This window comes from Mauremys reevesii, linkage group 18, assembly GCF_016161935.1.
Source record: "Mauremys reevesii isolate NIE-2019 linkage group 18, ASM1616193v1, whole genome shotgun sequence".
Taxonomy (NCBI): domain Eukaryota; kingdom Metazoa; phylum Chordata; order Testudines; family Geoemydidae; genus Mauremys; species Mauremys reevesii.
Window position 1 is genome coordinate 23,702,487 of NC_052640.1, and position 21,871 is coordinate 23,724,357.

Here is a 21,871-nt window from a genome sequence, read left to right on the forward strand (position 1 = left end):
AGAAGGCAGAAGCGCTGCTGCTGTTGCTTGTGCTCTGGTTACTTAGGGACACATGTTGGCGGGGAGGAGGGGAAATGCTGGAAGGTCAGGAGATAGTGGACAAGGAGAGGTGCTTTCGAGCGGTCTGAACACAGCAGTGACGACCAAGAACTGCTGAATTCTGTTCCTTGCTCTGACAATGACATTCTCTCTGCTGGGCAATTCACTTAATCTCTGGGCCTCACTCTTCCTATCTGCAAAACCAGAGGTGATGATCCTTGCTGACCTTCCAGGTGATGGTGACTTAGCTAACCCGCGACTAGCACTTTAGAAACACCTAGTGCCCTAAGTGCTAACTAGTATTACTGCAGCGGCGTTTCGGGGGGACAGTATCAAATCCCAGCTGTGTTTTTCTGTACTCAGCCACCACAGAGAGGGCAGTAATTAGGCACATTGACATTCTCCCCAGTATTGTATTGGTGCTATAAATGTCATTTTTTACAATAAACTAGAGGCAAAGGAGCATGGGCCCCCTTCTGAAAGCTGGCACCTGCTGGGTGGGAGGGAGCCAGTCTTAGGAGGCAGTGTCAGTCCTCCTGGTGAGTAACAGTGTTGGAAACTCTGAGCTGTTTTCTACATTTTCAGGGCACCCAGATGGCTCCCAAAGTCAGGTGGAATCCAGCAAATTGTTTCGGCTAAAAAGATGGAGCTTCCCCCTGCCCCCGAAATGTCAAAGAGTTTGTTTTGGATGTTTCCAAAGTGAGCTGTTTGGAACTGACACTTTCAAAACCTTTCATTTGACCTGAACAAAATATATTTTTTGTTTGGGTGCAAGAAACTGAAACAATTCAGTTTTGGTTTGAAACCAACTTAGTTTTCCCCTCCCCGGATGTTTTCAGTTTAGCCACTGAAACGAAAAATCAATTATTCAGTCCACCTAGTGCCTTGTATTAACAGTAAATCCCACGGCGCAATGGTCCCCATTACATCCCTGGTGAATTGAAGTCAGTGGAATTACACCAGGCATTAATCTGGCCCAGAATCTTTTTACATATTTTCATCTTACTTGTACGTCCAACAGCCTCTCGTGCTGCATTTCAGCCGAGCCGTGGGAAACAGCTAGGTCCCTACTGCTACCGTGCACACGTTCACCTTACTGCTCCAGGGTGTTGTGCTGGGCCAGCCGGGGTCACTGGTCCTCGTTCTGGGGGCAGAATAGTTGTGAGGAGAGGAAAGCAGATGCAGTCAATGAAGGAAAAGCCAACCGCCCTCCTGTAGCTGGTACAAGGTTTCTGGGGCCAGGCCTGCTGGGTGAGCGCTGTTGGCACGCAGGTTCTTGATTCTTGGGTGAGAAGGGGCTGGGGGAACATTAACGCTGCCGCATGCATTGCCCTGAGAGGGAAGGTAGATCTGGCATCCCTGAGGAGCACAGCCAGCTTATAGGTCATTAATTGGGTATGCAGGGAGTCCTGGCCAGGTGGGAGTCACCTGCTGCCAGTCAAGCTTGCTGCCAACTCTTGGTTTTTTTTTTTCCTTTGCTTCAGGCAACTGTCTGTATCCCCTTGACCACTCCAGGAGAGAGCACTGCAAAGCTGTTGGTTCTGGGCTTCTCCAACCCCATGGCCCAGGAGAGCACACAGACCCCTGGTAACAAGAGAGGGAAAAGACACACATAATTGGGGGCATCTTTGTTCTTCTGGGCAGCCCTCTCCAGGCATTGCCTGATTTGCTTTTAACTGGTGCAGCTGGTGTGGTTCCCACTGCTAACGGTGGGAGGCTGCTGCGTGGTGGAATGGATCTCTGCCGTAGGAGGTTTGCCTGCTAGCTGATGACCCTTTCCCACTGCTCTCTTTAACTTTGTCCCTCCACATTCTGCTCATGCCTGTGTGTTATTCTCACTCTAGAGGGCGGCAGTGTCTGATTTCTGTATTTGCACTGAGCTCTCTTCACAGTCACTTGTGTAATGCCCCAGCTGGTGTTTCAAAGGCCAGGTCGTGAAAGTCAGGCCTGGGAACAGTGCTGGGACAGAGAGAGGGCCAGTAAGTGGAAATTGGAGCAAATATAGGCAGATCTCATGTTTTTATGGCGAGATTTATGACGTTGTATGGTTATCTTAAAGTGCCAGCTCCTGGAGTCATGTGAACACAGGAGAATCTCAGCTTTCATTGACAAATGTAAGTTTCTAGCCCTTGTGGTTGCAGAGAGGCACTTGAAAGCATGGCCAGCATGCACCCCAGGGCTTCATAAACCAGATGGCAAAGAAAGAGCCCAGAGGTATTTCATAAAAGCCATGAGTCTGAAGCCAATCTCGTGACTTTGGGCAGGGATGACTCCTGATGGAACCTTTGGGAGGGGCAGCACCGAGTTAAGATTGTCTGGGGAGGATCAGGAGGCTAGGACAGAGGCAGGAGGAGACAGGAACCTGGGTAAGGAGTGACTTGGTTGGAGGGCCAAGAAGAAGCCGGCTTTAGCACAGTGTTTTGGCTAGAGTCGGGGGGAAGTAGGAAGCAGAGAGCCCAGATGGGAGAATACTAGAACTCTTAAGAGAATCAGGTACTGTGGCCTAGTGGATCGAACGCAGGACTGGAACTCAGGTGACTTGGGTTCTATTCCTGGCTCTGACCTGCTAGGTCACCTTGGACAACTCCCCTTCCCTCTCTTGTCTGGTCTGTTTGGGAGAGGGACAATCATTAGCTCTGTACAATTCTTTACATGTACAGCGCCAAGCGCGGCATGGCTGGGATACTGGTCAGGGCTTCTGGGGGCTACAGTAATGCAAGCAAACAGTGTGGATGAGGGTTTCAGCTGTTGGAGTAGGCAAAGGGCAGATATTTTATCTTATAGGAGACATTTTTCTGTTCTCACCTTTGTTACCTTCCTCATATAGCCCCCGAGTCAAACCTCCCTCCGTTTCTCGTAACCTTCTCCCAGAGCACCTTGCCTCACACACACAGCTGGACCTGACCCTGCGAGGTGCCAAGACCTCTTCTCTTCTGGCTGGAGGGTGTCCAACCATCACCTCTCAGGCCTGGCTCCCCCCCTGGCAGGTGCAAGCTCTCTGATTTAGCCTAGAGTCCTCCACCAAAGTGGGGCCCCGTTGTGCTGTACAGGTGTGTGTCTATGCACATGCGTGTGCGTGCACACAGAGGGTCCCTGCCATGATAAGCTTAGGCTAAGGCAGATGAACGTGATGCACTGCCCAGAGTCGCATGGTGGCTTTTCTGGTGCCGAGATCCGTGTGGGAAGGGCTAGTGCAGGACACGGGGGAGTGGGAGGGGGGTGTTGGGAAGGCGCCTGATGCCTGGGAACTGACAGGACATACCCAGTATGTCCCAATAGGAGACAGAGACAAAGCGGGGCCATGGCGGAGCATGGGGCCGGAGGGTTCAGGCTGCAGGGGAGTTTTGCAGGGTCCTGAGGGTGAGGAGTTGGGACAGCGTGTGGGGAGGGAGGGGAGGCTGGGGCAAACAATGAACCCCACTAGGGCTGGGGGGTTTCGAAGGAGCCCAAGGGAGGTAGGGTCTGAATCTTGGTAGGCTTTGGGCGCCAAGCTCCCTTCAGCTTAGCTGGGAATCCCAGCCCTGGAAGTCAGTTTGATCCCTTCAGGTCTTCTGATGTTCAGCTTAGTCACCTGGCCTGGCAGAGCCCAGGGTCAGGGCCGGAGAGGACAGCATCGGCTCCTGGAGCCGTCCTCGTGATCACACAGGTGTGGGGAGGCTAATCCCCCTCCTGCATTGTGGACAACAGCCACTGTCACGCAGAGGCCCTGAGTGTCCTTTAGCAGCTGGCAAGCAGGCTGCCATTAGCGGACCTGCATGCTGAGCAGAGTGGGAAGAGGGCTGTCTCTCGTTCAGGAGTGCCTGACCCCATACTTGGGCCTTCAGCACTGCTGTGCAGCCCTGTACCCCATCAGCATAAGGAGCGACTCCGCTAGCTGGTAGCAGTAATAAGCTGTTATCCCCTAGTGAAGCAGATGCTAGAGGGGCATGTGATACACTTCACCGGTGCTTGCACGGCGGCAATGCTGTCCGGCTTCCTCCTTGGTGGGGAGTTTACCGTTTCTAACCCAAACACTTGGGCTGAGCAGTGATTCTCTGCTCCCCTGGCTGTGATCCCGCTTTCTCCCCCTCTGGTGTTTTGCATGTAATTAGGTGTGAACTAATGAAGATGCAAATAGCTTTGCTCAGTGAAGTACCAGTGCTTGTCTCCCTGGCTGAGTCCTGGTTCGGGAGCTGCAGGGGTTTCGGAGATTCCTCATTCACAAGTTTTGAGTTCAGAACCTCTCTCACCTGCAGCCGGCGGGCTTTGAAAGAGACACTGCACCCCCTGTGGAGGTGACTGGCCTGGCCATGGCAACGCAGGCCTGGCCGCATCCTCTGGAGAGTAGGGCTGGGCAGGACGAAGTAGGCCTAGCCCCCGCAGAAGCTAAACCATTGGATAAGCCTGGTGAAGACGTATGTAGTAACTTGCACTGATGTAGCGCCTCACAAACTGATACATGGACTATAGGGATCCCTTCACCATCACCAAAGTGCAGCCAGCTCTCGGGTGGAACATGGCTGCTGTTGAACACCCCCCGGGAATGTTACAAAACAGCGTAGGCTAGGCGGTGCAGATACCGTATGTGTGTGAAAGTCCAGGAGGTACGTTGGCATGCAGGATGGAATTGAGACCGGGCACTGATGCTGTGAAACGCTCCAGGGGATCACGAATTGTTGGAAAGGCTCAAGACCATGTTATCTTTGTCCCTTCTGGCATCTGAAGCAGTACGGCGCCCTTTAGCACCATGCCGGGAAGTAGCTTCTGGGACTTGGAGGGAAGATCCCTTCACCATCACTGAATTACCAGAACCACCTCCTGCAGCATCTGGGTTCCTCCGTCTCCAGGTTTCTCCCACTGCTGATGTGGAGCATGGGGCAGACCAGAGAGCACCGTTTCCCTCCCATGCGCCTGCTTCCTTAAAGGGGATGGGAGGATTAGGAGCGCGCACAGGGCCAGCCAGTGTGAGCCTGACCTTACTGGAGATAACCAGTACGTACAGCAGCTTCTCGTGGGAATGCTGAGCCGTACCTAACACTTGATTTTTTTTCAGGGTTGGCGTAGCTAATCATTCTTTGCCCTTACGTAGCAGCTCTTGGCTGAGGGTCTCAGAGCGCTTTACAAGCAGCGGCTAACTGATCCTCCTCCTGCACCCTAAGAGGTTCGTATTGTAACCCACCTCTTCTGTAGGAGACTGAATTGAGGCACAGATGCAGTGGGACTCGCCCGAGGTCACACAGCAAGTCAGTGATAGAGCCAGACACAAAACCCAGAACAGACACCTCTTCTAAGCACTAGGCCACCATCCCCGCCCACAGTGTAAACAGCACCAGGTGGACCGACACCTAGTCCCTCTTCAAACCACTGGCCAGCACTGGTATCTGGAATTGGCAAAAGCTTTTCAGTTCAGGACTGGAAACTGCGAACTCCCTGTGGTGAAACGTTACCGGATTGAAAGGAAGGGAAGAACTAAAAACTCAAGCAAACTGTCCCTTGCTTGTACCTTAAGGGGAGGAGGAGAAATTAAATGAATTCTGCATGAGCAGCGTTGATTTAATAAAGAAAAAGTGGATTGATGAAAGCATCTGACGGCCCCCAGCCCTGGGAAAGCTGTCGCGTCATGCTACACGGACTGGTGGGCCCACAGAGAGAACTGCCTGCCGGGGCCTTTGTTTTAAAGGAGGAGGACGCCATTGCAGTAATCATGTTTCCTTTGGCAGTTTGTTTCCCTGCGCTCACCTTTCCCCCCGTGTCTCTGTCATGAGTGACGTGACATTCACCAGTGCTTAGCAAACTAACTACCCAGAGAAAAGACTTGTGCTGCGGTTGGGGAATTGGGGATTTAACTGAACAGACTGTGTGCTGCGGGGTCCTTGCTGGAGTTAACGACCCTGCTTCTGTCAGGGGCACGAGTCTTGAAACCGGCTCCTCAGGGAGGGTTAGCATCAGCTGCTGTTCTCAGGTATCTTCATGCCCCAAAGTCCAGAGACTCCGCAGGACCCACCAGTTGCATCCTAGCCCTCTAAACTAGCTTGGCTTTGCTGTGACGCGGGGTTGGATGAGATATCAGACCGTAGGCTTCAGGGTTTAAGCCAATCTCGTCACTAGTAGGGATTCGGATGGGACCTGTGTGCGGGCGTGGAGGGGGCAGATTATCCCACAGCTGCCTACTGTGGAGTTCTTATTCTGAAGAAGCTGGGGCTGGCCAGTGTCTGAGACAAGATAGGGATAGATGGACCTTGGATCTGCTGCGTTGCTATGACAGCTACTCCCTAGCCCGTCTTTGGGGGAGTGGGGATAAGCCGTGGCATTTCCCTGTTCTCGCCAGACACCTCGAGGATGATTGGAATAGCTCTGATTTTTCAGTGGCCCTCTTCCCGCTCTTGGTGCCTTCCAGTGGGGTAAGCAAGAAGGCTCTGCCCAGTCTTTAATAGCTGCCTGACTTAAAAATCCCCACTAGGGCCCATGTGTCCCAGCTCTGTCCCCTGGTTGACGTAACAGCCCTTCTTCGCCCTGTTGGAAGGGACTTCTGCTCTTCCACCCAACCAATTACTACGTCATCATAAAATCCTGTTCCCTAGTCAAAGGACCTATTCCCAGAAATTACCCAGTAACTTGGTCTATTCTTTGCAACTCTTGGGAGCATGGTTAAGGGTGGTGTAAATCGGGTGGGAGGGGATAGGGAGTCATGGAGATTTAGAAAAGAGCAAAGAATGGGCGGGATCCCTTAATTCTTTCCAGACAGCCTAACATTTGGGTTTAGAAAAGGTACAGACCAGGGGTAGCCAATTGTATTTTTGTCAAGGTCCAAATTTCTTGGTCAAGGTATAGTCAAGGGCCAGACACCACAGAAAATAATAATAAATAAGTAAATACATTTGGGGTGGCGGGCTGTCCATTCTAAAGCATCTGGAGGTCTGGATTTAGCCTGCAGTTTGCCTGTTGACTCCCTGTAGGCTTTGTGTAAAGAGCATGATGCTGGGTTGGGGCGTTAGCTGCTCTAACACACCTACCGGCTTAGCAACTAACACTTTCTGAATGAAGTGGTTTTGGTTTACAAGTTTAATTTGTGCGCCTCCATTTCTGCCTTGGTACAGTGGGGCTAGTGGCACTTGATCCATCCTTATAGAGCAGGGGCTCTCAGACTTTTGCACTGGTGACCCCTTTCACACAGCAAGCCTCTGAGTGCGACCCCCCTTATACATTAAAAACACTCTTTTGTATATTTAACACCATTATAAATGCTGGAGGCAAAGCGGGGTTTGGGCTGGAGGCTGACAGCTCGCGACCCCCCCATGTAATAACGTTGCGACCCCCTGTGGGGTCCCGACCCCCCAGTTTGAGAACCTCTGTTATAGAGCACTCTGACACTTTACATACGTGCAAAATCTTGATAAGTCTTTATCCTGTAGGTTTTTTTAATCTTTGCTTCTAAAAACACTGCTCAGATTTGCGGGTCTCAGTCCCAGATCATTCCGTCTGCTAGCAGTAGTATCATGATCCCGTCTAAGGGGACTGTCCCAAAGGTGCAGACCCTGATAGGGGAGAGGGAGCAGTTGAAATAGGGATGGTGTGAATGATGCAAGGACCTAGGGGAACCTTCATCCACACCGGGAGCTGAGGCTGACCCACACCCTGTTTCAGATCTAGAACAGTCTAGAGCTGTGGTTTTCAACCTTTTTTCATTTGCGGACCCCTAAAAAGTTTCAAATGGAGGTGCGGACCCCTTTGGAAATCTCAGAGAGAGTCTGCGCACCCCCAGGGGTCCACGGACCACAGCTTAAAAACCACTGATCTGGATAATTCCCCTCTCTCTGTTGTTTTTAATTTTAATGTGGGCTCCTACCAGTATTGACTCAGATGGAATAGCGCCACCTACTGAATCACCAATAACACTGAGGAGTCCTCCTGGCACCTTAGAGACTAACATTTATTTGGGCATAAGCTTTCGTGGGCTATAACCAATGTACTCTGAATGCTCCTGGGCTGTCTCCCATCTCAGCACTGACCAGACCGGACTTGGCTTAGTAGGACATGTGAGCAGATCACAGCCTGAGGCTCCATGACTGCAAGCTCCTCGTCCTAGAATCCCTCCTAGCCAGGCAAAGCACAGCGTAGCTTGAACACTTTCCCTGTAAGACGTCCTGTGGCCCGAGGGACTCTGTAGCTCTGTGGTGGTCTCCCCTTTGTAATCTGCACTTTGATATGAGAAGCAGAGTCCTGGGCTCTGGAGGACGTATCTGCCAGCTGAGAGTTCCTCTACGAGTGCTGGGAAGTGACTTTATCCTTTAATCTTTGTGGTTATTTTTTTCTTTCCACCTTGGTGGATGACAATGTTTCCCCTCCACTGATGTCAGGTACAAAGCAATATTATTCTGCAGGCCACAGCGTTGGGTTTTTCAGGGGCTCCCATGCCTCTTGATTGGCACATGCAGCCAGTGCAGTTTTGCATTTCTAATAGTTTGGTCTCAGTCACTGCATTGTTTGGGGAAGGGGGAGTGTTTGGATCCGAGTTGCCCTTCCCTGCTGTTCGCTCAGCCCAGAGAGCAGAGCAGACAGCAGACATTGGGGGACACACAGTAGGAATTGAGAAACTCTAAACAAACACCCTCATCTTTGGCTGCTGTCTGCTGATGAAAGGGTGCTGGAAACCACTGGCTGCTGAGCACCTGCTTGTCCGCAGAGCAGAGCAAAGCGGCCAGAGATATTGCATATTCAAAATCAAAAAGCCTGGGGAGCTAAGGCTTTGTCTGCCCTGGCTGAAGCTTGGTTTATTCACATCTGGGGCTGTGGAGAGGCAATGAGATTTGGTCAGTCTAGGGTTGAAGTTATGCAGACTTTTGTGGCCTGAAAGTTTGATTCCAACTGAAAAAGCTCCTGTGTTTATATCTCCCTTAGGGGGAGCAGAAGAGAATCCGGTGGTGGGTAAAAGTGGGGAAAAAATAGAGCAGAGAGTCTAATGAGGAAACATACGTGGTTATTTATATTGTGGTAGCAGCTGGTCTGCTGTATTATGGTAGCAGCTAACTGGAAACGGGGCCCCATGGTGCTAGGTGCTGTACATGTACGAAGCAAGACTGCCCCTGCTCTGAACAACATACAAGTCTAAACAGACACGCAACGAGGGAAGGGAAGTATTATCCCCACATTACAGATGGCGGAGCTGTGGCATAGGAAGATGAAGTGATGTGCCCAAAGTCTCACAGGGACCTTGTGGCAGAGCTGGGAATTGAAACGAACGTAGTTGCTTTAGCCACCAGACTTCCTCTGCGTGATTGACACACAGTAGGGCTGGCCTAATTTTAGTGGGGGAGGGAAAGGATTGGCTCTTCAGTCCCTAGTACAGATCACAGGCTCTCACTTTTCAAAATATTTGTTTAAAGTTAAAATTACCGGAGCATAAGGCTGCCAAGCTGATAGTAGCTTTGTGAACAAATGGCTGGAGCTGTTCACAAATGCTTAGACTCCGTAAAACTCTCCCGGCCCCAGATCTAACATGGCTTCGCTCCCTGGCGTGGATGTGGTTGGATCGTGACAGAACTCTGTTGGGCTACGACTCGGCATCGGTGTGTTTCGATAGCCAGAGTAGGGCCTATCTACGCTCCAAGTGCAATCAAGTCAGGGGGCCTGGTTGCTACACCTGGACATGTCCAAGCCTCTAGTCTTGCTACAGAACATGGCTAAAGCTGTGTCAATGCTAACTGGGACCCTACTGTACCTGGGCCCCCTGATAAGTTGTGCCTGTGATGTAGATGGGTGTTACGGTCTCCGGCAGTGAAATATGGTGAAAGGGGACAGAGGAGAAAGGAAGCAGATGGCGTATGGAGACTTGGAAGGCTAATAGAACAACTCCCTTTGCCCATCTCCACTGCATCTAAGGACTGCCCCATCCAATCTAGTGGTCAAGAATGTTTGACCATCGCAGCAGAGTCATTTGGACACTGTATTTTCTGATTGCTACTTTCCAACTGACAAATATTCAGAAGATCGATTTGTTCATTCTTAGGTTAAAACATGTTCTATATTTTTAAATATATTTTGACAAGATGTGAAAATAAACCTCAGGTCTGTGTTATGCTGGATTTCCTGAACTCACTGGAATGAATTAAAATATACCCTCTGGTGCATTTTCAGGTATATATTTTACATATGCCTTGAGTCTTAAACAAAAAGGCTGTACTTAAGGTCCTACCATATAATTTATAAATGGGTTACTGCCTCTTTAAAACATTGTGTGTTTTAGTCACAGGTACAATAGCAGAGTCAATCTTTAGAAGCCAAGATTTATATTAATAAAGTTGGAATGAGGTACAAAGTTAACCTCTTCCATCCATCTCTATTTGAGTCCTTAATTAGAGCCATCTAATTTCCCAGGGGAAATGGTGCGGGGGGAAGAGAAAGCAGCTCGTTATTGCATGTATCACACTTAACGCATAATGAAGCTCTACAAGAATGATTTTCAATATTCAGCAGCTACCCAGTGTCCAAGGGAGTTAGATTAGGGTGGAGGGATGGAGTGGGTCTCGTACCCTCCAAGGACCTGTTTCAGCAAATCAAGGTTATGCACCATGAAAGGTCATAGGAGGCTCTATAGAAGTGCATGGAGTCGGATTTGATAACCTTGCCTGGAGCCAACCAGAGGGCGGTTGTGTCTTAGTGGACCGGGCTGGGGACAGGGCACTTGACTGTGCAGTTGTCATGGGCTCTGACCTGGGTCAAGTTTCTAACTGTGGAGGTTTCGCTGCATAGACCTACTGCTCTGTATGGTGCAGTGTTGTTAAATGCTGACAACACGCTTGTAAAGAACAGTTTCCGAATGCAGTTCCTGCCCTGAATAGCTTACAAGCTAAAGCTTGTTAGTACGTGAAATGTAGTGTGCACAGGTTATTAAAAACCTGCTTATTGGGTTAACGTGAGTGTAACAGATTCTTCTCCATCATGGCTATGAACCCTTAGACTTGGAAGCAATATTTTAGTGGCAGATAAAGCACTGATTTTGGACTCAAACAGGATTAATTTAATATTTAATATTAAATGAGATCCCAGTAGAGGCGCTGTGGATTTCAGAATTAATGGTGTGTGACTAGTGAATTGTGAGTGGAGCTTATTATCTAAGGGGAAAAACGATCTGTCGTCGTATATTTGTCAGTCAGTCCTGGCTCTTTAAGAAGTGTGTGTGTGTGTGTGTGTGTGTGTGTGCGCGCGCACGTGCGCATTTGGAGGTAGTGGAGGTGATGAGAAGAAAATTGGGACTGGGAATGGGATGTGAATAAAAGAGATGGGAGAACCACAAAGAGATACCGAGGTCAAATCTTAAGCCAAAAAGCCTTAGCTGAAATCCATATTTACCCAGTGGAAGAGGATAAACTCAGTAAGAAGAAGAAAAAAATAAGCCTCTTAAGAGGAAATTGGAACGATCACAAAAAAATGGTGAGGTTAAAAATATATAGATAACGGAGTCAAGTTTTCAGGCAGGCCTTGAGCCTGTGCTCACAAGTTCTGTGTGCTCCACATCTGCCTTGGGGAGTTGGAAGTCTGAACACGTCTGCACCCGCAGAAATGCCTGGCTGTGCAGGGGCAAAGCTTGGAGGTACGGTTTTGGAGGCTGAGTTAGGAAAGTCGGCCCTTTTACGGCACAAACTGCTTCTGGGTCCTTTGAACAGACTCTCTAAACTTGAGCGAGGTGGGATTGAATCAAGTAGAGTTGCGAGTAGACTAGCAGGCAGATGATGACCTGCTGAAGATTCCCTTCCATGGAAATGACAGTACATTCTGCTTAGATTTTGGCCTATCCCCTTATGTATCCTTTTATCATGGGCCCTGATCCTGCACTCCATGAAGTCAATAGCAAAGCCCCCACTGCCATCATTGCTGTGGGTTGGCTCAGAGACAGACCCCAAAAACCCTTCGTTTAAAAAGGAAAAAGAGCTTTTCTATGGAACTTTGCTGCCTCCTGGCCTTTTTGTTTTAAGTGCAGGTACTTCACTGAGGACAGGCAAATTCTCGTCTGTTTCTCTAATTAGTTTTTTTTAATGGAATGGTTCATAAGGGGCTTCTCCTCCTCTAATTAAATCTGAGCGAGTGCGCGAACGATGGACAACTTAGCCCAGAGACAGGGCAGCTGTCACCCAAGTTGTTCTGGGAAGCCACACTGCTTAATAAATGACGAATGAGAAAGAGAGAGCATCTATTTTGCATCCTCTTTATGCAGAGATCTAAGGCTTCAAAGCTCTGTGTCGAGGATAAAAGGTCAGCCATGTCGCCACGCAGCCATTTCCTCAAGACGCGTGTCAGTGGCTCTCTGGCAGATGAGGCCTCAAAGGCCGCTCCTTGTGATAGGTATCTCTGAAGCTGTGGTGTGAGGCAAGAGGATGCCTGTCAGCCCCAACTTGGAGGAGTCAGTCTCTCCCGCCCCTTCCTCCTGTGAGGGGCTTTTTGCGCTCGCGGTGTTGGGCAAAGGCCCCTGCTGTCCCAGTCACTCTGCGGGTTTGTTAATGGAGCGAAAGCTTCATTTCTTCCCACTCTCGTTCTGTGCCCCCACCAATAAATCACCATGACAGGCGTTTGCGCTTACTTAACGCCCTTCATTGTTTAGCTGGGAGGGGGAGGAGGGTAATTCGGCTAAAATTGCCGCACACTAGAAATCGTCTCTCTTAAAAACAATCTTAATATTCGGCATCTAAACAAGGGAAACCAACTGCAATAATTGCACAGGCGATTCATCAAGTCTGGCTCACCAGTGCAATTATCAGACAAATCCACCAGCTCTGAAATAACGAAGATTGCCCCCCCTCCCCGCCCCAAAATCCATTCCCTCTCCAGATGAGTTGAATGGAGAGATAGATGGCTTCCATTTGTCACTTACATCATGACTAATACCTCTTCATTAAGATGGGTCGGTTTCATGCACATGACTGACTCCCTAAGTATCCAGATGAGACTATAACACACACACTTCGGGGATGTGGCTAACTGCAGGGGATATTTGGGTATATTTAAAGGGACACAGATGGTTAGCACCACTATTTAGGTTTTGTATTTAAAAGCAATAGAGTAGTTTTCGTAGGGTTTTGAGAAAAAGATTGTATGAAACCTAACAGAAATGTGTTTTTCAATAAGGTCAGAAAAAACAAGGGGTAGCCTTGTTGGTAGATTGGTGGGAAAGCAAAGATTTCCTAGGAACTTCCTTAATTAGCGTGAACATTTTAATTAAATAATCAACCAAGATGTGACTATGACTCTGACTCTTCTCCTGGCTCCAACCACTAGATGAAACAGACCATGTTACGAGCCCTAACATAAGGTGAAAGCATTACAACGAAAACCTAAAGAACAATCCAAGTTCCTATAGCTTAGCAGAGTCACCCATCACTCTTATTGGGCCTCAGTAGGGCAAAGTCCTTGCAACCCTTCCCAGGGAGGATCGGGGGCCCGAGGGTCCTGTCCATTTGCTGGATCGGAACGAAGGCCCTGAGTCAGTTTAAGCTCAGGCTGTTTATCCAAAAGTCCCTTCTTTGTCTATTCATTTGTCTATTCGTTTGTGAAGGATCCACTTTGAACCAGTATTTGTGAACCTCACCAAGTGGTGGTACCTCTCTGAAGGCGTTTCAGCCTGAGTGAATTTGCCTAATCGTCTCCTACTATTATTAATTCCTGGAGGGCTGTGGTCATGCTCCCCTCTGGAATTGCATACAATCCGTGAGCCACGATGATACATTAACTTGATACAGTAAGATCTTAAAAGATAGTGCCACTTCTGTCACGCACACTTCCAAGTATCTGGTCTTCCTCTTGGTGGGGTGAAGGAGAAGCATTTGACTAGAATTGATGATGATGAGTGGGAGAGAGGATGAGTGAATACCTGATGGACTGGTCTATTGGTTTTATTAGCCTGTATTGCCGAAGTGAAATATGTGGCACGCTCAGAACATATGCTGGCATTTGTATAGTACGTGCTACGGTATTGCTAGTACTTTTTTCCTTTTAGTTCTGTAGTTATAAATAAAAAGGTTACTGGTATTTTTTTTTTTATTATCCCTCTGTCTGAAAAGCCAGGTTGCCATAGGTACCATCAGTCCTGGTTTACAGTATGTTGAAAGAGAGGAAAACAACAAACGATACATTTTAGAAACCTTTAGCTCTTCTGCTGTGATTTTAGGGTCTTTTCCCTCAGGACCTTCCAGGGCTGGAAGCAAATGCTGTGCACCCTATTGGAAGCTGTGGATCTCCCCCAAAGCTCTTGACCCTAATGGGTTTGGAAAGATCAGACCATTAATAGAGCCCTGCGCGGATACAAAATTTGTATCCGCATCCGCTCCGCACTCTGCAAAATTGATACAAAGCGGATATCCGTGGATTTGCAGGGCTCTAACCATTAACCCAGGAGTGGTGCATGACTGAATGTGTAGCTAGGTCTGCTCTCAAGCTTGAGTCATCTGTGGTGGTGGTGGTGGGGAATATTTCTGGCAGGTCTTTTAAAATGAAAAGTGGTGGCTATTTGGAGCTACTCAGCTCTTTGGAGTGTCAGATTAATGGGCAGAGTGCAGGTGAAGGGGCAATAAATGGAGCTTATTGACTGGTTCTGCATTTGATTACAAGGCTATCACCATAATATATCTGTGGCTACTATGTGTTATATGGAATAGTAGATCAATGCAGTGGCCCAGTTCTGGTAACCCATGTGGGAGCGGGGCCTGCTTATGCCAATCCAGTTGCAGGACTGGGAGTTGATATTGTGTCTCTGTTCCCCTATCTTGTGTTTCCTCCTGCCCTTTTCCCAGCCAGATCCACTCCCCTTAGAGCAGTAATAACGTCCAAGAAAGCGCATGATTGATGGAATAAAATTGTCTTGAATTTAATAGTTTGTGGAAATAGTATTTTCCTGCTCTAAAATGCATTCCCCGTTTAACCAAATCTGATCAAAGAGAAGTGCCCTGTACATGCACGCAGGCAGTTGTGTGTGTTTAAAATACATTCCCCAAGCTTTACCGGGTTATTTTTAGGCATGACGCACCCACCATTGAAATACCCAGTTATTTTTACGCTGGAGTGCAGCAATCTCGTTATGACATCGTCAGCCATCAGAATGAATAGTGGCTGACCGCGGATGGGAAATGAGAGGAGAGGACAGAGCTGAGATGCTTGGGACAAGCTGCAGCACAGCATCTTTCTGCTGCTTTTGGCAATGAAATATTGGAGCCTTTCCTTGTCAGTGTCTTAGGCTGACACACCTGTTGTGGTCTCGCTGTGCTAGATTCCCTGTGGCCAGTCTACTCTGATGTTTAGGAAGTGTTGGTCATCATTAATTGTCTAATGATTATTGCTGTTTATCTAGGGAAGGAATTGTCCTAGCTAGAGAGCGCTCTGGTGTGCCGATGGACTATTCCTTACCCACAACTGCATGGCTGCCTGCCAGTTATGCAGATCTTTGCACACTTATTGGCCGGTGTGTTCTGAGTTACATAAAGTTGTGTGGTTTTCTCCGTCACCTTGCAACACGCAAATCCATGTGCTCTGATGGGCTAAGGGATGTTACTAGCTGGCCGGAGCACAAGGATTTACATAATGGCTGCACAGTGGCACAGTTCAGATCCCTGTGCCTCCTACAGGCTGCTACCCTGAGAGCTTCATATCCACATACCTGCAAAAACTCCTGCCTCTAAGCCACGGGGCAACTCCTCTCTGCAATGTCCCCTGTGCTCTCTACTTTCCTCTCTCTGCTTCTGTTCTCAGCTGCCCCCCAGCCCTCAGCTGCCTGCAAAGCAGGACTTGAGAATGAAAGGTGCTCAGCCTGGTAGCACAAGAGAGAGGAGCAGAGCCCACCCCAGGGGCATGGTGCTTAATTTTAAAGAACTTGCTGGAACCTACAATAGAGGCAGGGTGCATGTAATCTGCCAGGCACAAACATAAAACGATTGAGCTTCTTTTTGCAAATTAATTACACTTTTTAATCCAGTTATTCTTAAATATATATTTTGTGCTAAAAGATTTCTATGCCCAGCTGTGCATGCAAACCACTGGAAAACACAGAAAACCCCAAGAAACCCCCCCACTTCGTCACAACATGTCCATGGGGCTGCTCCCCAGGAGGGCTGCGAATGTCACTGCTGAGGCATGTATTTCTGGGCCTGAACAGGCTCCTTTCCATCAAGTTATAACGCACTAAGTGAGTGATTTGTCACCTGAAGAATCTGATTGTTGTTTGGAGCTGGTGTGTCCTATCTTCAGGTCTTGGCTATTCTCCGTGTCCTGCCTGCTCTTTACCCCTTCCTCATTCAGAAATAGCCCTGGGAATCCGGCTCTGATCCAAAGCCTGTTGAAGCCAGTGGAAAGAACTCCCATGGATGTCAACGGGCTTTTGGATCAGCCTGTTTCAGGTCCCCTGAGGAACGCGTCACGGTGAGCATGTGCTGTGTGCAGGGCAGAGGAGGTGCATGGGGACCCTGCGCTCTGCAGAACTCTTCTCGTACAAGCTCCCAGAGCTCAGGCTGATGGGCCGTGCTGGGAAGGAGAGATGTGGGAGCGCTGGATCTGCCACAGAGCGTTTGCCATGGCAATGCTGCAGAGCTGGTGCATAGGGGTGCGTGAAGATTTTTTTCTCCAGCCACCTGCAGGCTAGAGGGAGAGTGAAGAGTGAAAAGGAAATGAGATTTGAACAGTTCTCTTTGTTCTCGATCCCATGGGTTTCGTTAATAACACGAAGGCAGCAGCAGCCCCTTCACCATTGCTGGGTGCGGGCTGGTATGTCAGCAGACTCTGCATGGTGGCCCTAGCTTTGTTAGCCAGCCTGGGAGCCAGAGAGAACCGCAGGGTTTGTCTGTGCCCAACAGCCTCAATGAAGACTCCCCTCTGTGTTCTGCAACAGCTGCAGAAAGATGCTTGGAGTTAAAATGTGGTGTGGGGCTGTGGGTTTTTTTGTGGTAACAGACATGTTCCTCTAAAGAAGCCACTGAACTCTTCGAAAGCTCCTCTGAACCAGGAATAGTAAAATAGTAAGTGGACGCTCGAGCACTACAAACCGCCTCTGATGTTCACACCAGCCTCTCAAAATCTTACTTCCACTCACCTGCTCAAGTTTAATCTGAAGACAGACTTTCCCGACCCCCGCGTCTCTCCCTTTGATAAGAACTTCTCCCCCCGCCTTAGCAGTACAATTCAGAAGAACCCTCCCTCCCCCGAAGCTCTTTTTGATCAAATCCTACATCTTTCATTTCCAAAGCCCATTCCTCCTTTTCTTCTCAAGCGCTTGAAATAAAATGATTCCCACGAAAAGGATGGGCAATTAATAACGAAAGGAAGCGGGGGAGGGAGGAAAAAAATCTCTCTTTTTAAAAGAAAAGAATCCATTTTGATTCAGGTTTTATTAGAGGAGAGGATCAAAAGAACTGGGACAAGAGCGCTCGAATCTGGTTCATCATTTAAACACTGCTAAAGCATCACTGCAGCCGGGCGTGGACCCATCACTGGGCTAGTTGGCACTTTGTGGCTTCTTTTATTTATTCCCCACCTCTCCAAACTGCAGAACTGGAAGTGCGCAGTGTGTGTCTGTGTGTATGTGGAAGTGAGAATTGGCTGGGTGGGAGAGGAAGAGATGCTGGCGCTTGTCAGACAGTTGGAGTCCTGGTGGCACTTGAGGAAGGTGGAATCCATTGGGCAGCACTTGGAGCGTGAGCGGACACAGAAGCAGAGGGAAGGGAAGGCCGGATGCATGTGAGCGGGGTGGAGGGGGACGTGGTGGAGGAGGTGCTAGACAAGACGGAGGGGGAAAAAAATCTTAGCTGCCAAGCATGGCTTAAAAGCGAGAGAGCTGGGAGAACCCTTTGAGGCTGTATGACTCTTGTGTGTGTTTGCACCGAGCCATCACCTCAGCCCTCCCTGTGACTCTCTGCTGCTGTTCTCTCATATCCAAGTCATGGAATTCAATTCCCAGCTCTGCTACAGCCCAGTGTGTGACCTTGGTCAAGTCACTTATCCTCTTTCTGCCTCTGATCCGCATCTTACACATGGGGAAAATACTCCCTTTCTCCCAACCATTGTCTGTCCTCTCTGCTTAGACTGGGAGCCCTTTGGGGCAGGGACTGTCTCTTCATTGTGTGTGGACAGCACACAGCACAATGGGGCTCTGATCCCCGACTGGGGCTTCCAGGTGCTCCCATGATGTGAATCGTATGGAGCGGTAACCTGTCTATTGTGGAAAGGAAAGCCGTAGGGTTCTGAAATTGTGTAAGTTGTTGTCAGTCTATGGGAATAGCTATTCAGAATAAGTGTGTGTGGGGGCATGTGGTGAGGTGTGTAGGGGGGGTCTATGGGATACAGTGAGAAGGCTCTGAACTGGGAGTTGGTGACCTGAAGTCAGTTCCTGGCTATAGCACTGATCTGCTAGGACTGGACAAGTCACTTCCCCTCTCTGCCTCTTCTCTCTCCTTGTCTGTCTTGTCTGCCTACTTTGAGGCAGGGGATCTCGGTGGTTTCACGGCACCCAGCACAGAGAGGCCTTGATCTTGGCTGAGGCCTCCAGAGCTCCGGTGATCCATACGTTTCCATAAGGAGAACACACTTATCCCGTGTCTGCTCTGTAGCCCAGCGTTCTCTCTCTCTGGCTGAGGACTGCTCGTGCAGACAGGAGGGTGTCAGCTCCTGGAACGTGCCATGCCCATTTCCCCAGTGTCCTGAGCTGAGGCAGCAGAATTCCTGCCAGAGAGGCCCGCGTTGGATCCTCTGGCGGGACTCGGGAGGAGGATGTGATCCCGTCATCGTCGTTCAGCGCTTTGGTCATTAAGTGCATGCGTCGCACCAGGCTCTCCAGGGCTTAAAGTGAAAACAGCCCCCGCTGTGCACGTGGGTGACTCACGGAGCCTTTTCAGCTTCAGTGCTGAACTTGTCAGAGTGTCCCAAAGGCTGCACTCCGGGCCCTTGTTCTGCGCGGAAGCGGGGTGCAGGCCCAAAGCTGCCTCGGGAACCAATTGGACATGTTTTCGTGTGCATTTAGCACTGCCGAAAGGTGCCGGATTGTTAGCCCTGGAGACGGAGACACAGTGTTAGGGCCCAGAGAGCAGCTGGATAAGCTTTTCCCAGGCTGCCTTCACTGAAGCGCCCTGACTTAGAGGGACTGACGGCTGGGAGCGGGATGGGCAGGAGAGAGCCACGGCAATTCATTTTCTAGGGCCCATTCTCCTAGGATTCTGGCCAAAGTTGGACCCCTCCGCCAGCCTCCTGCCAAAAAATCTGTTCTGTGCTAGTTGCCCTTCGTTTTCCACCCCAGAGACAGCTGCATTTTAGTGTTTCCCCTGGGGTCCTTTGGGATGGAATGTGCCCTTTAAAGGCAGAGTAGCAGGAGGCTAACCTAAGGCTCATGACAGCACTGCCTGGGCAGGCTGTAGGTAGGAAGCTATATCCTGGGAGGTTGGCTCTCCAGTATCTCATGCACGGCCTCCTTCCCAAAAGGGCTGAGGGGTTAAGAGGGAACCTGCCTCTCTTCCGACTGAAGAGGTCTTTGCACCCCACTCTGAAGGTGTTAAGATGTGGGGCCCAGTCAGTTCTCTGGCAGAAGCTTGTTCCCTGACCTCTGGGGTTATCAGTCATGATGTCCTGGTAGAAAGCAGCTGGGGCACAGGGTGAGAGGCAGGTGATGCATCTGGCTCAGTTCAGCTGTTGTAAATAAGGACCAAGATCCTACCTGAGGAGGCCTGATTTTCAGAGGTTCAGAGCCCTGGCAGCTCTTGCTGACCTCAGCTGGGGTGGGGGCTGGTCAGCACCCCTGCAAATCAGGCCTGCGATTGGGAGCGTGTGTTTAACGCCAGCTGTGTCTAATTGCGTGGTGCTGTTTGTTTGTTCCCTCAGGAGGCAGCCTTTCCAAGCAAGACTGGACCATCCAGTGGCCGACGCCAGAAACAGGGAAGGAGAACACCCCTGTGTGCCAGGCCGAATCCATGCAGTGGATCAGAACCCACCTGTCCCAGAGCCCCAAAGTGCAGTCCAAGTGCATGCAGCACTACTGCCACCCGGCTTCGGCCCACGGACCCACGTACGCCCACGTGGAGAGACTGACTGTGGAGAGCTATCCCGGGCTATGTCCCCCGCTGGAAGCCGGCCACCGCTCCTTGCCGCCGTCCCCCCGGCAACGGCACCCTGTTCACACCCCCCCACGGACGCCTAACATAGTCACCACCATGACTCCTCCCGGCACGCCGCCAGTGAGGCGGAGGAACAAGCTGAAACCTCCGGGGACGCCGCCCCCGTCGTCCCGGAAACTGATTCACCTCATCCCCGGCTTCACCGCCTTGCACCGGAGCAAGTCACACGAGTTCCAGCTGGGCCATCGAGTGGACGAGGCGCACACGCCCAAGTAAGTGAGCTTGGGGGCGGTGCCTGGCCAAGCTAAGCAGAGTGGGGAGCTGGGGGTGGGAGCCCTGTGATGGGGCTGAGTAGTGTACACCCCTGGGGAGTGGTTCGGAGTGAGTGCGGTTTAATAGCTAGAATGCTGGTATCTCAGGATTCTGGGTTCTGATCCTGGTTCGGGCACTGAGTAGCCCTGGGTGGGTCAGTCCACCTCCCCGTGCCTCAGTTTCCCCCTCTGTAAAATGGCGGAGAGGCCTACCCCCCAGAAGTGTTGAGGAACTGAATGTTTGAGATCCGTGGATGGAAGGTGTGAAGGAAGCTGAAGGTGTGCTTGCTATTGCTCTCTGTCGGAGCCGTTGGTGGTAGCCGTGAACACTCCATCCAGCGCCCAGCCCAGCCCACCTGTCTGGCACTGAATCAAAGACCTCCCTTGCTACAGATATCCCAAGCCCCAGCCTGCTAAACCTGACCTGGTCCTTAGGCACAAAGGCAATGTTGGCCTGGGCTGTGTGTCGCAGCTGGAGTGGTGATGAGTTAGTTGGGATGCTGAATTCTGACCAGTGGAAATGCTATTAGAGGGGCAGGTTTGGGTTCTTTCCAAGCTGGAAAAGGTCACTGCTGAGGCAGTGTGCCTAGTCTCTGGGGGCATGGCGGGGAGAGACCCGCCAGACCTAATGGTCTTTCAGGCCAATGCAAGGACTGACATGTATGGGCTTTCTTTCTTATGGTATTTGGTCACAGCTCTGGGGGAAGGGGGAGCTGAGCATGGGTTAGAGGGACTGTTATCTTCTTTAGCTTATGCTTGGCACTGGATCAATCCCCGGTCAGTTCCAGGAGCTGGGAGGGCTGCAAAGGTGGCAGTAAATCACCTGACCTGTGTCCCTCCCCTTCTGAGCTAGGTCTGGTGTCTTTGATGTCAGGTGGCAGAAAATCACCTGACCTCTGTCCGTCCCCTTCTGAGCTAGGTCTGGTGTCTTTGATGTCTGTAAAGCTCGGTGCATCCCTGCGGGTGCATTTCTGTGACTTCGGGCAAGTCCCTTAACATCCCCATGACTCCATTTTTCCATCTGTAAAATGGGGTTCCTGGAACTTGCCCTATTTCAAGTGCTAGATATTAATGTGTGTGTGAGAGAGAAATAACGTTATTCCAGGACCAGTTTAAAACTTGGATTTATTTGTGTTTTTTTTAAAAAAAACTTCTGCAAAGAACCTTCCAAACTTCTCTTCCCTCTGTGATGTTGTTTGCAGAGCCCTCTTCAGCCTGATAATCTCTGATGCTGGAAAGATTTCAGAGGCAGGAAACAATTAAGTGAAAACGACAATAGGCGAGAGATGCTGAAAAGTGGCTTCTTGCAGACACCAGTTTCCTGGTTCCTCTTCATCTGATAATTAAAAGCAGTGTTAGACCAGGAGCGCGTTGCCGTGACATCCTCCTGGCAGCTTTCAATGGACAGTCTGCAAGCATAGCTAGTGAATACCTGTGGCATTCTTGGTTACTGAGAGGAACACAGGCATT

The 21,871-nt window shown here is 50.0% G+C and overlaps 1 protein-coding gene across 2 annotated transcripts in view; it reads left to right on the top strand.

Moving 5' to 3' along the window:
• KSR2 (kinase suppressor of ras 2) overlaps positions 1-21,871 on the top strand; it is a 265,078-nt gene that overhangs the window by 47,804 nt on the left and 195,403 nt on the right. For both annotated transcript variants that reach the window (XM_039505836.1, XM_039505837.1), the window contains exon 4: positions 19,858-20,362. In XM_039505836.1, the coding sequence (XP_039361770.1) occupies positions 19,858-20,362 (505 nt within the window). The remainder of the gene's footprint in view (positions 1-19,857; positions 20,363-21,871) is intronic.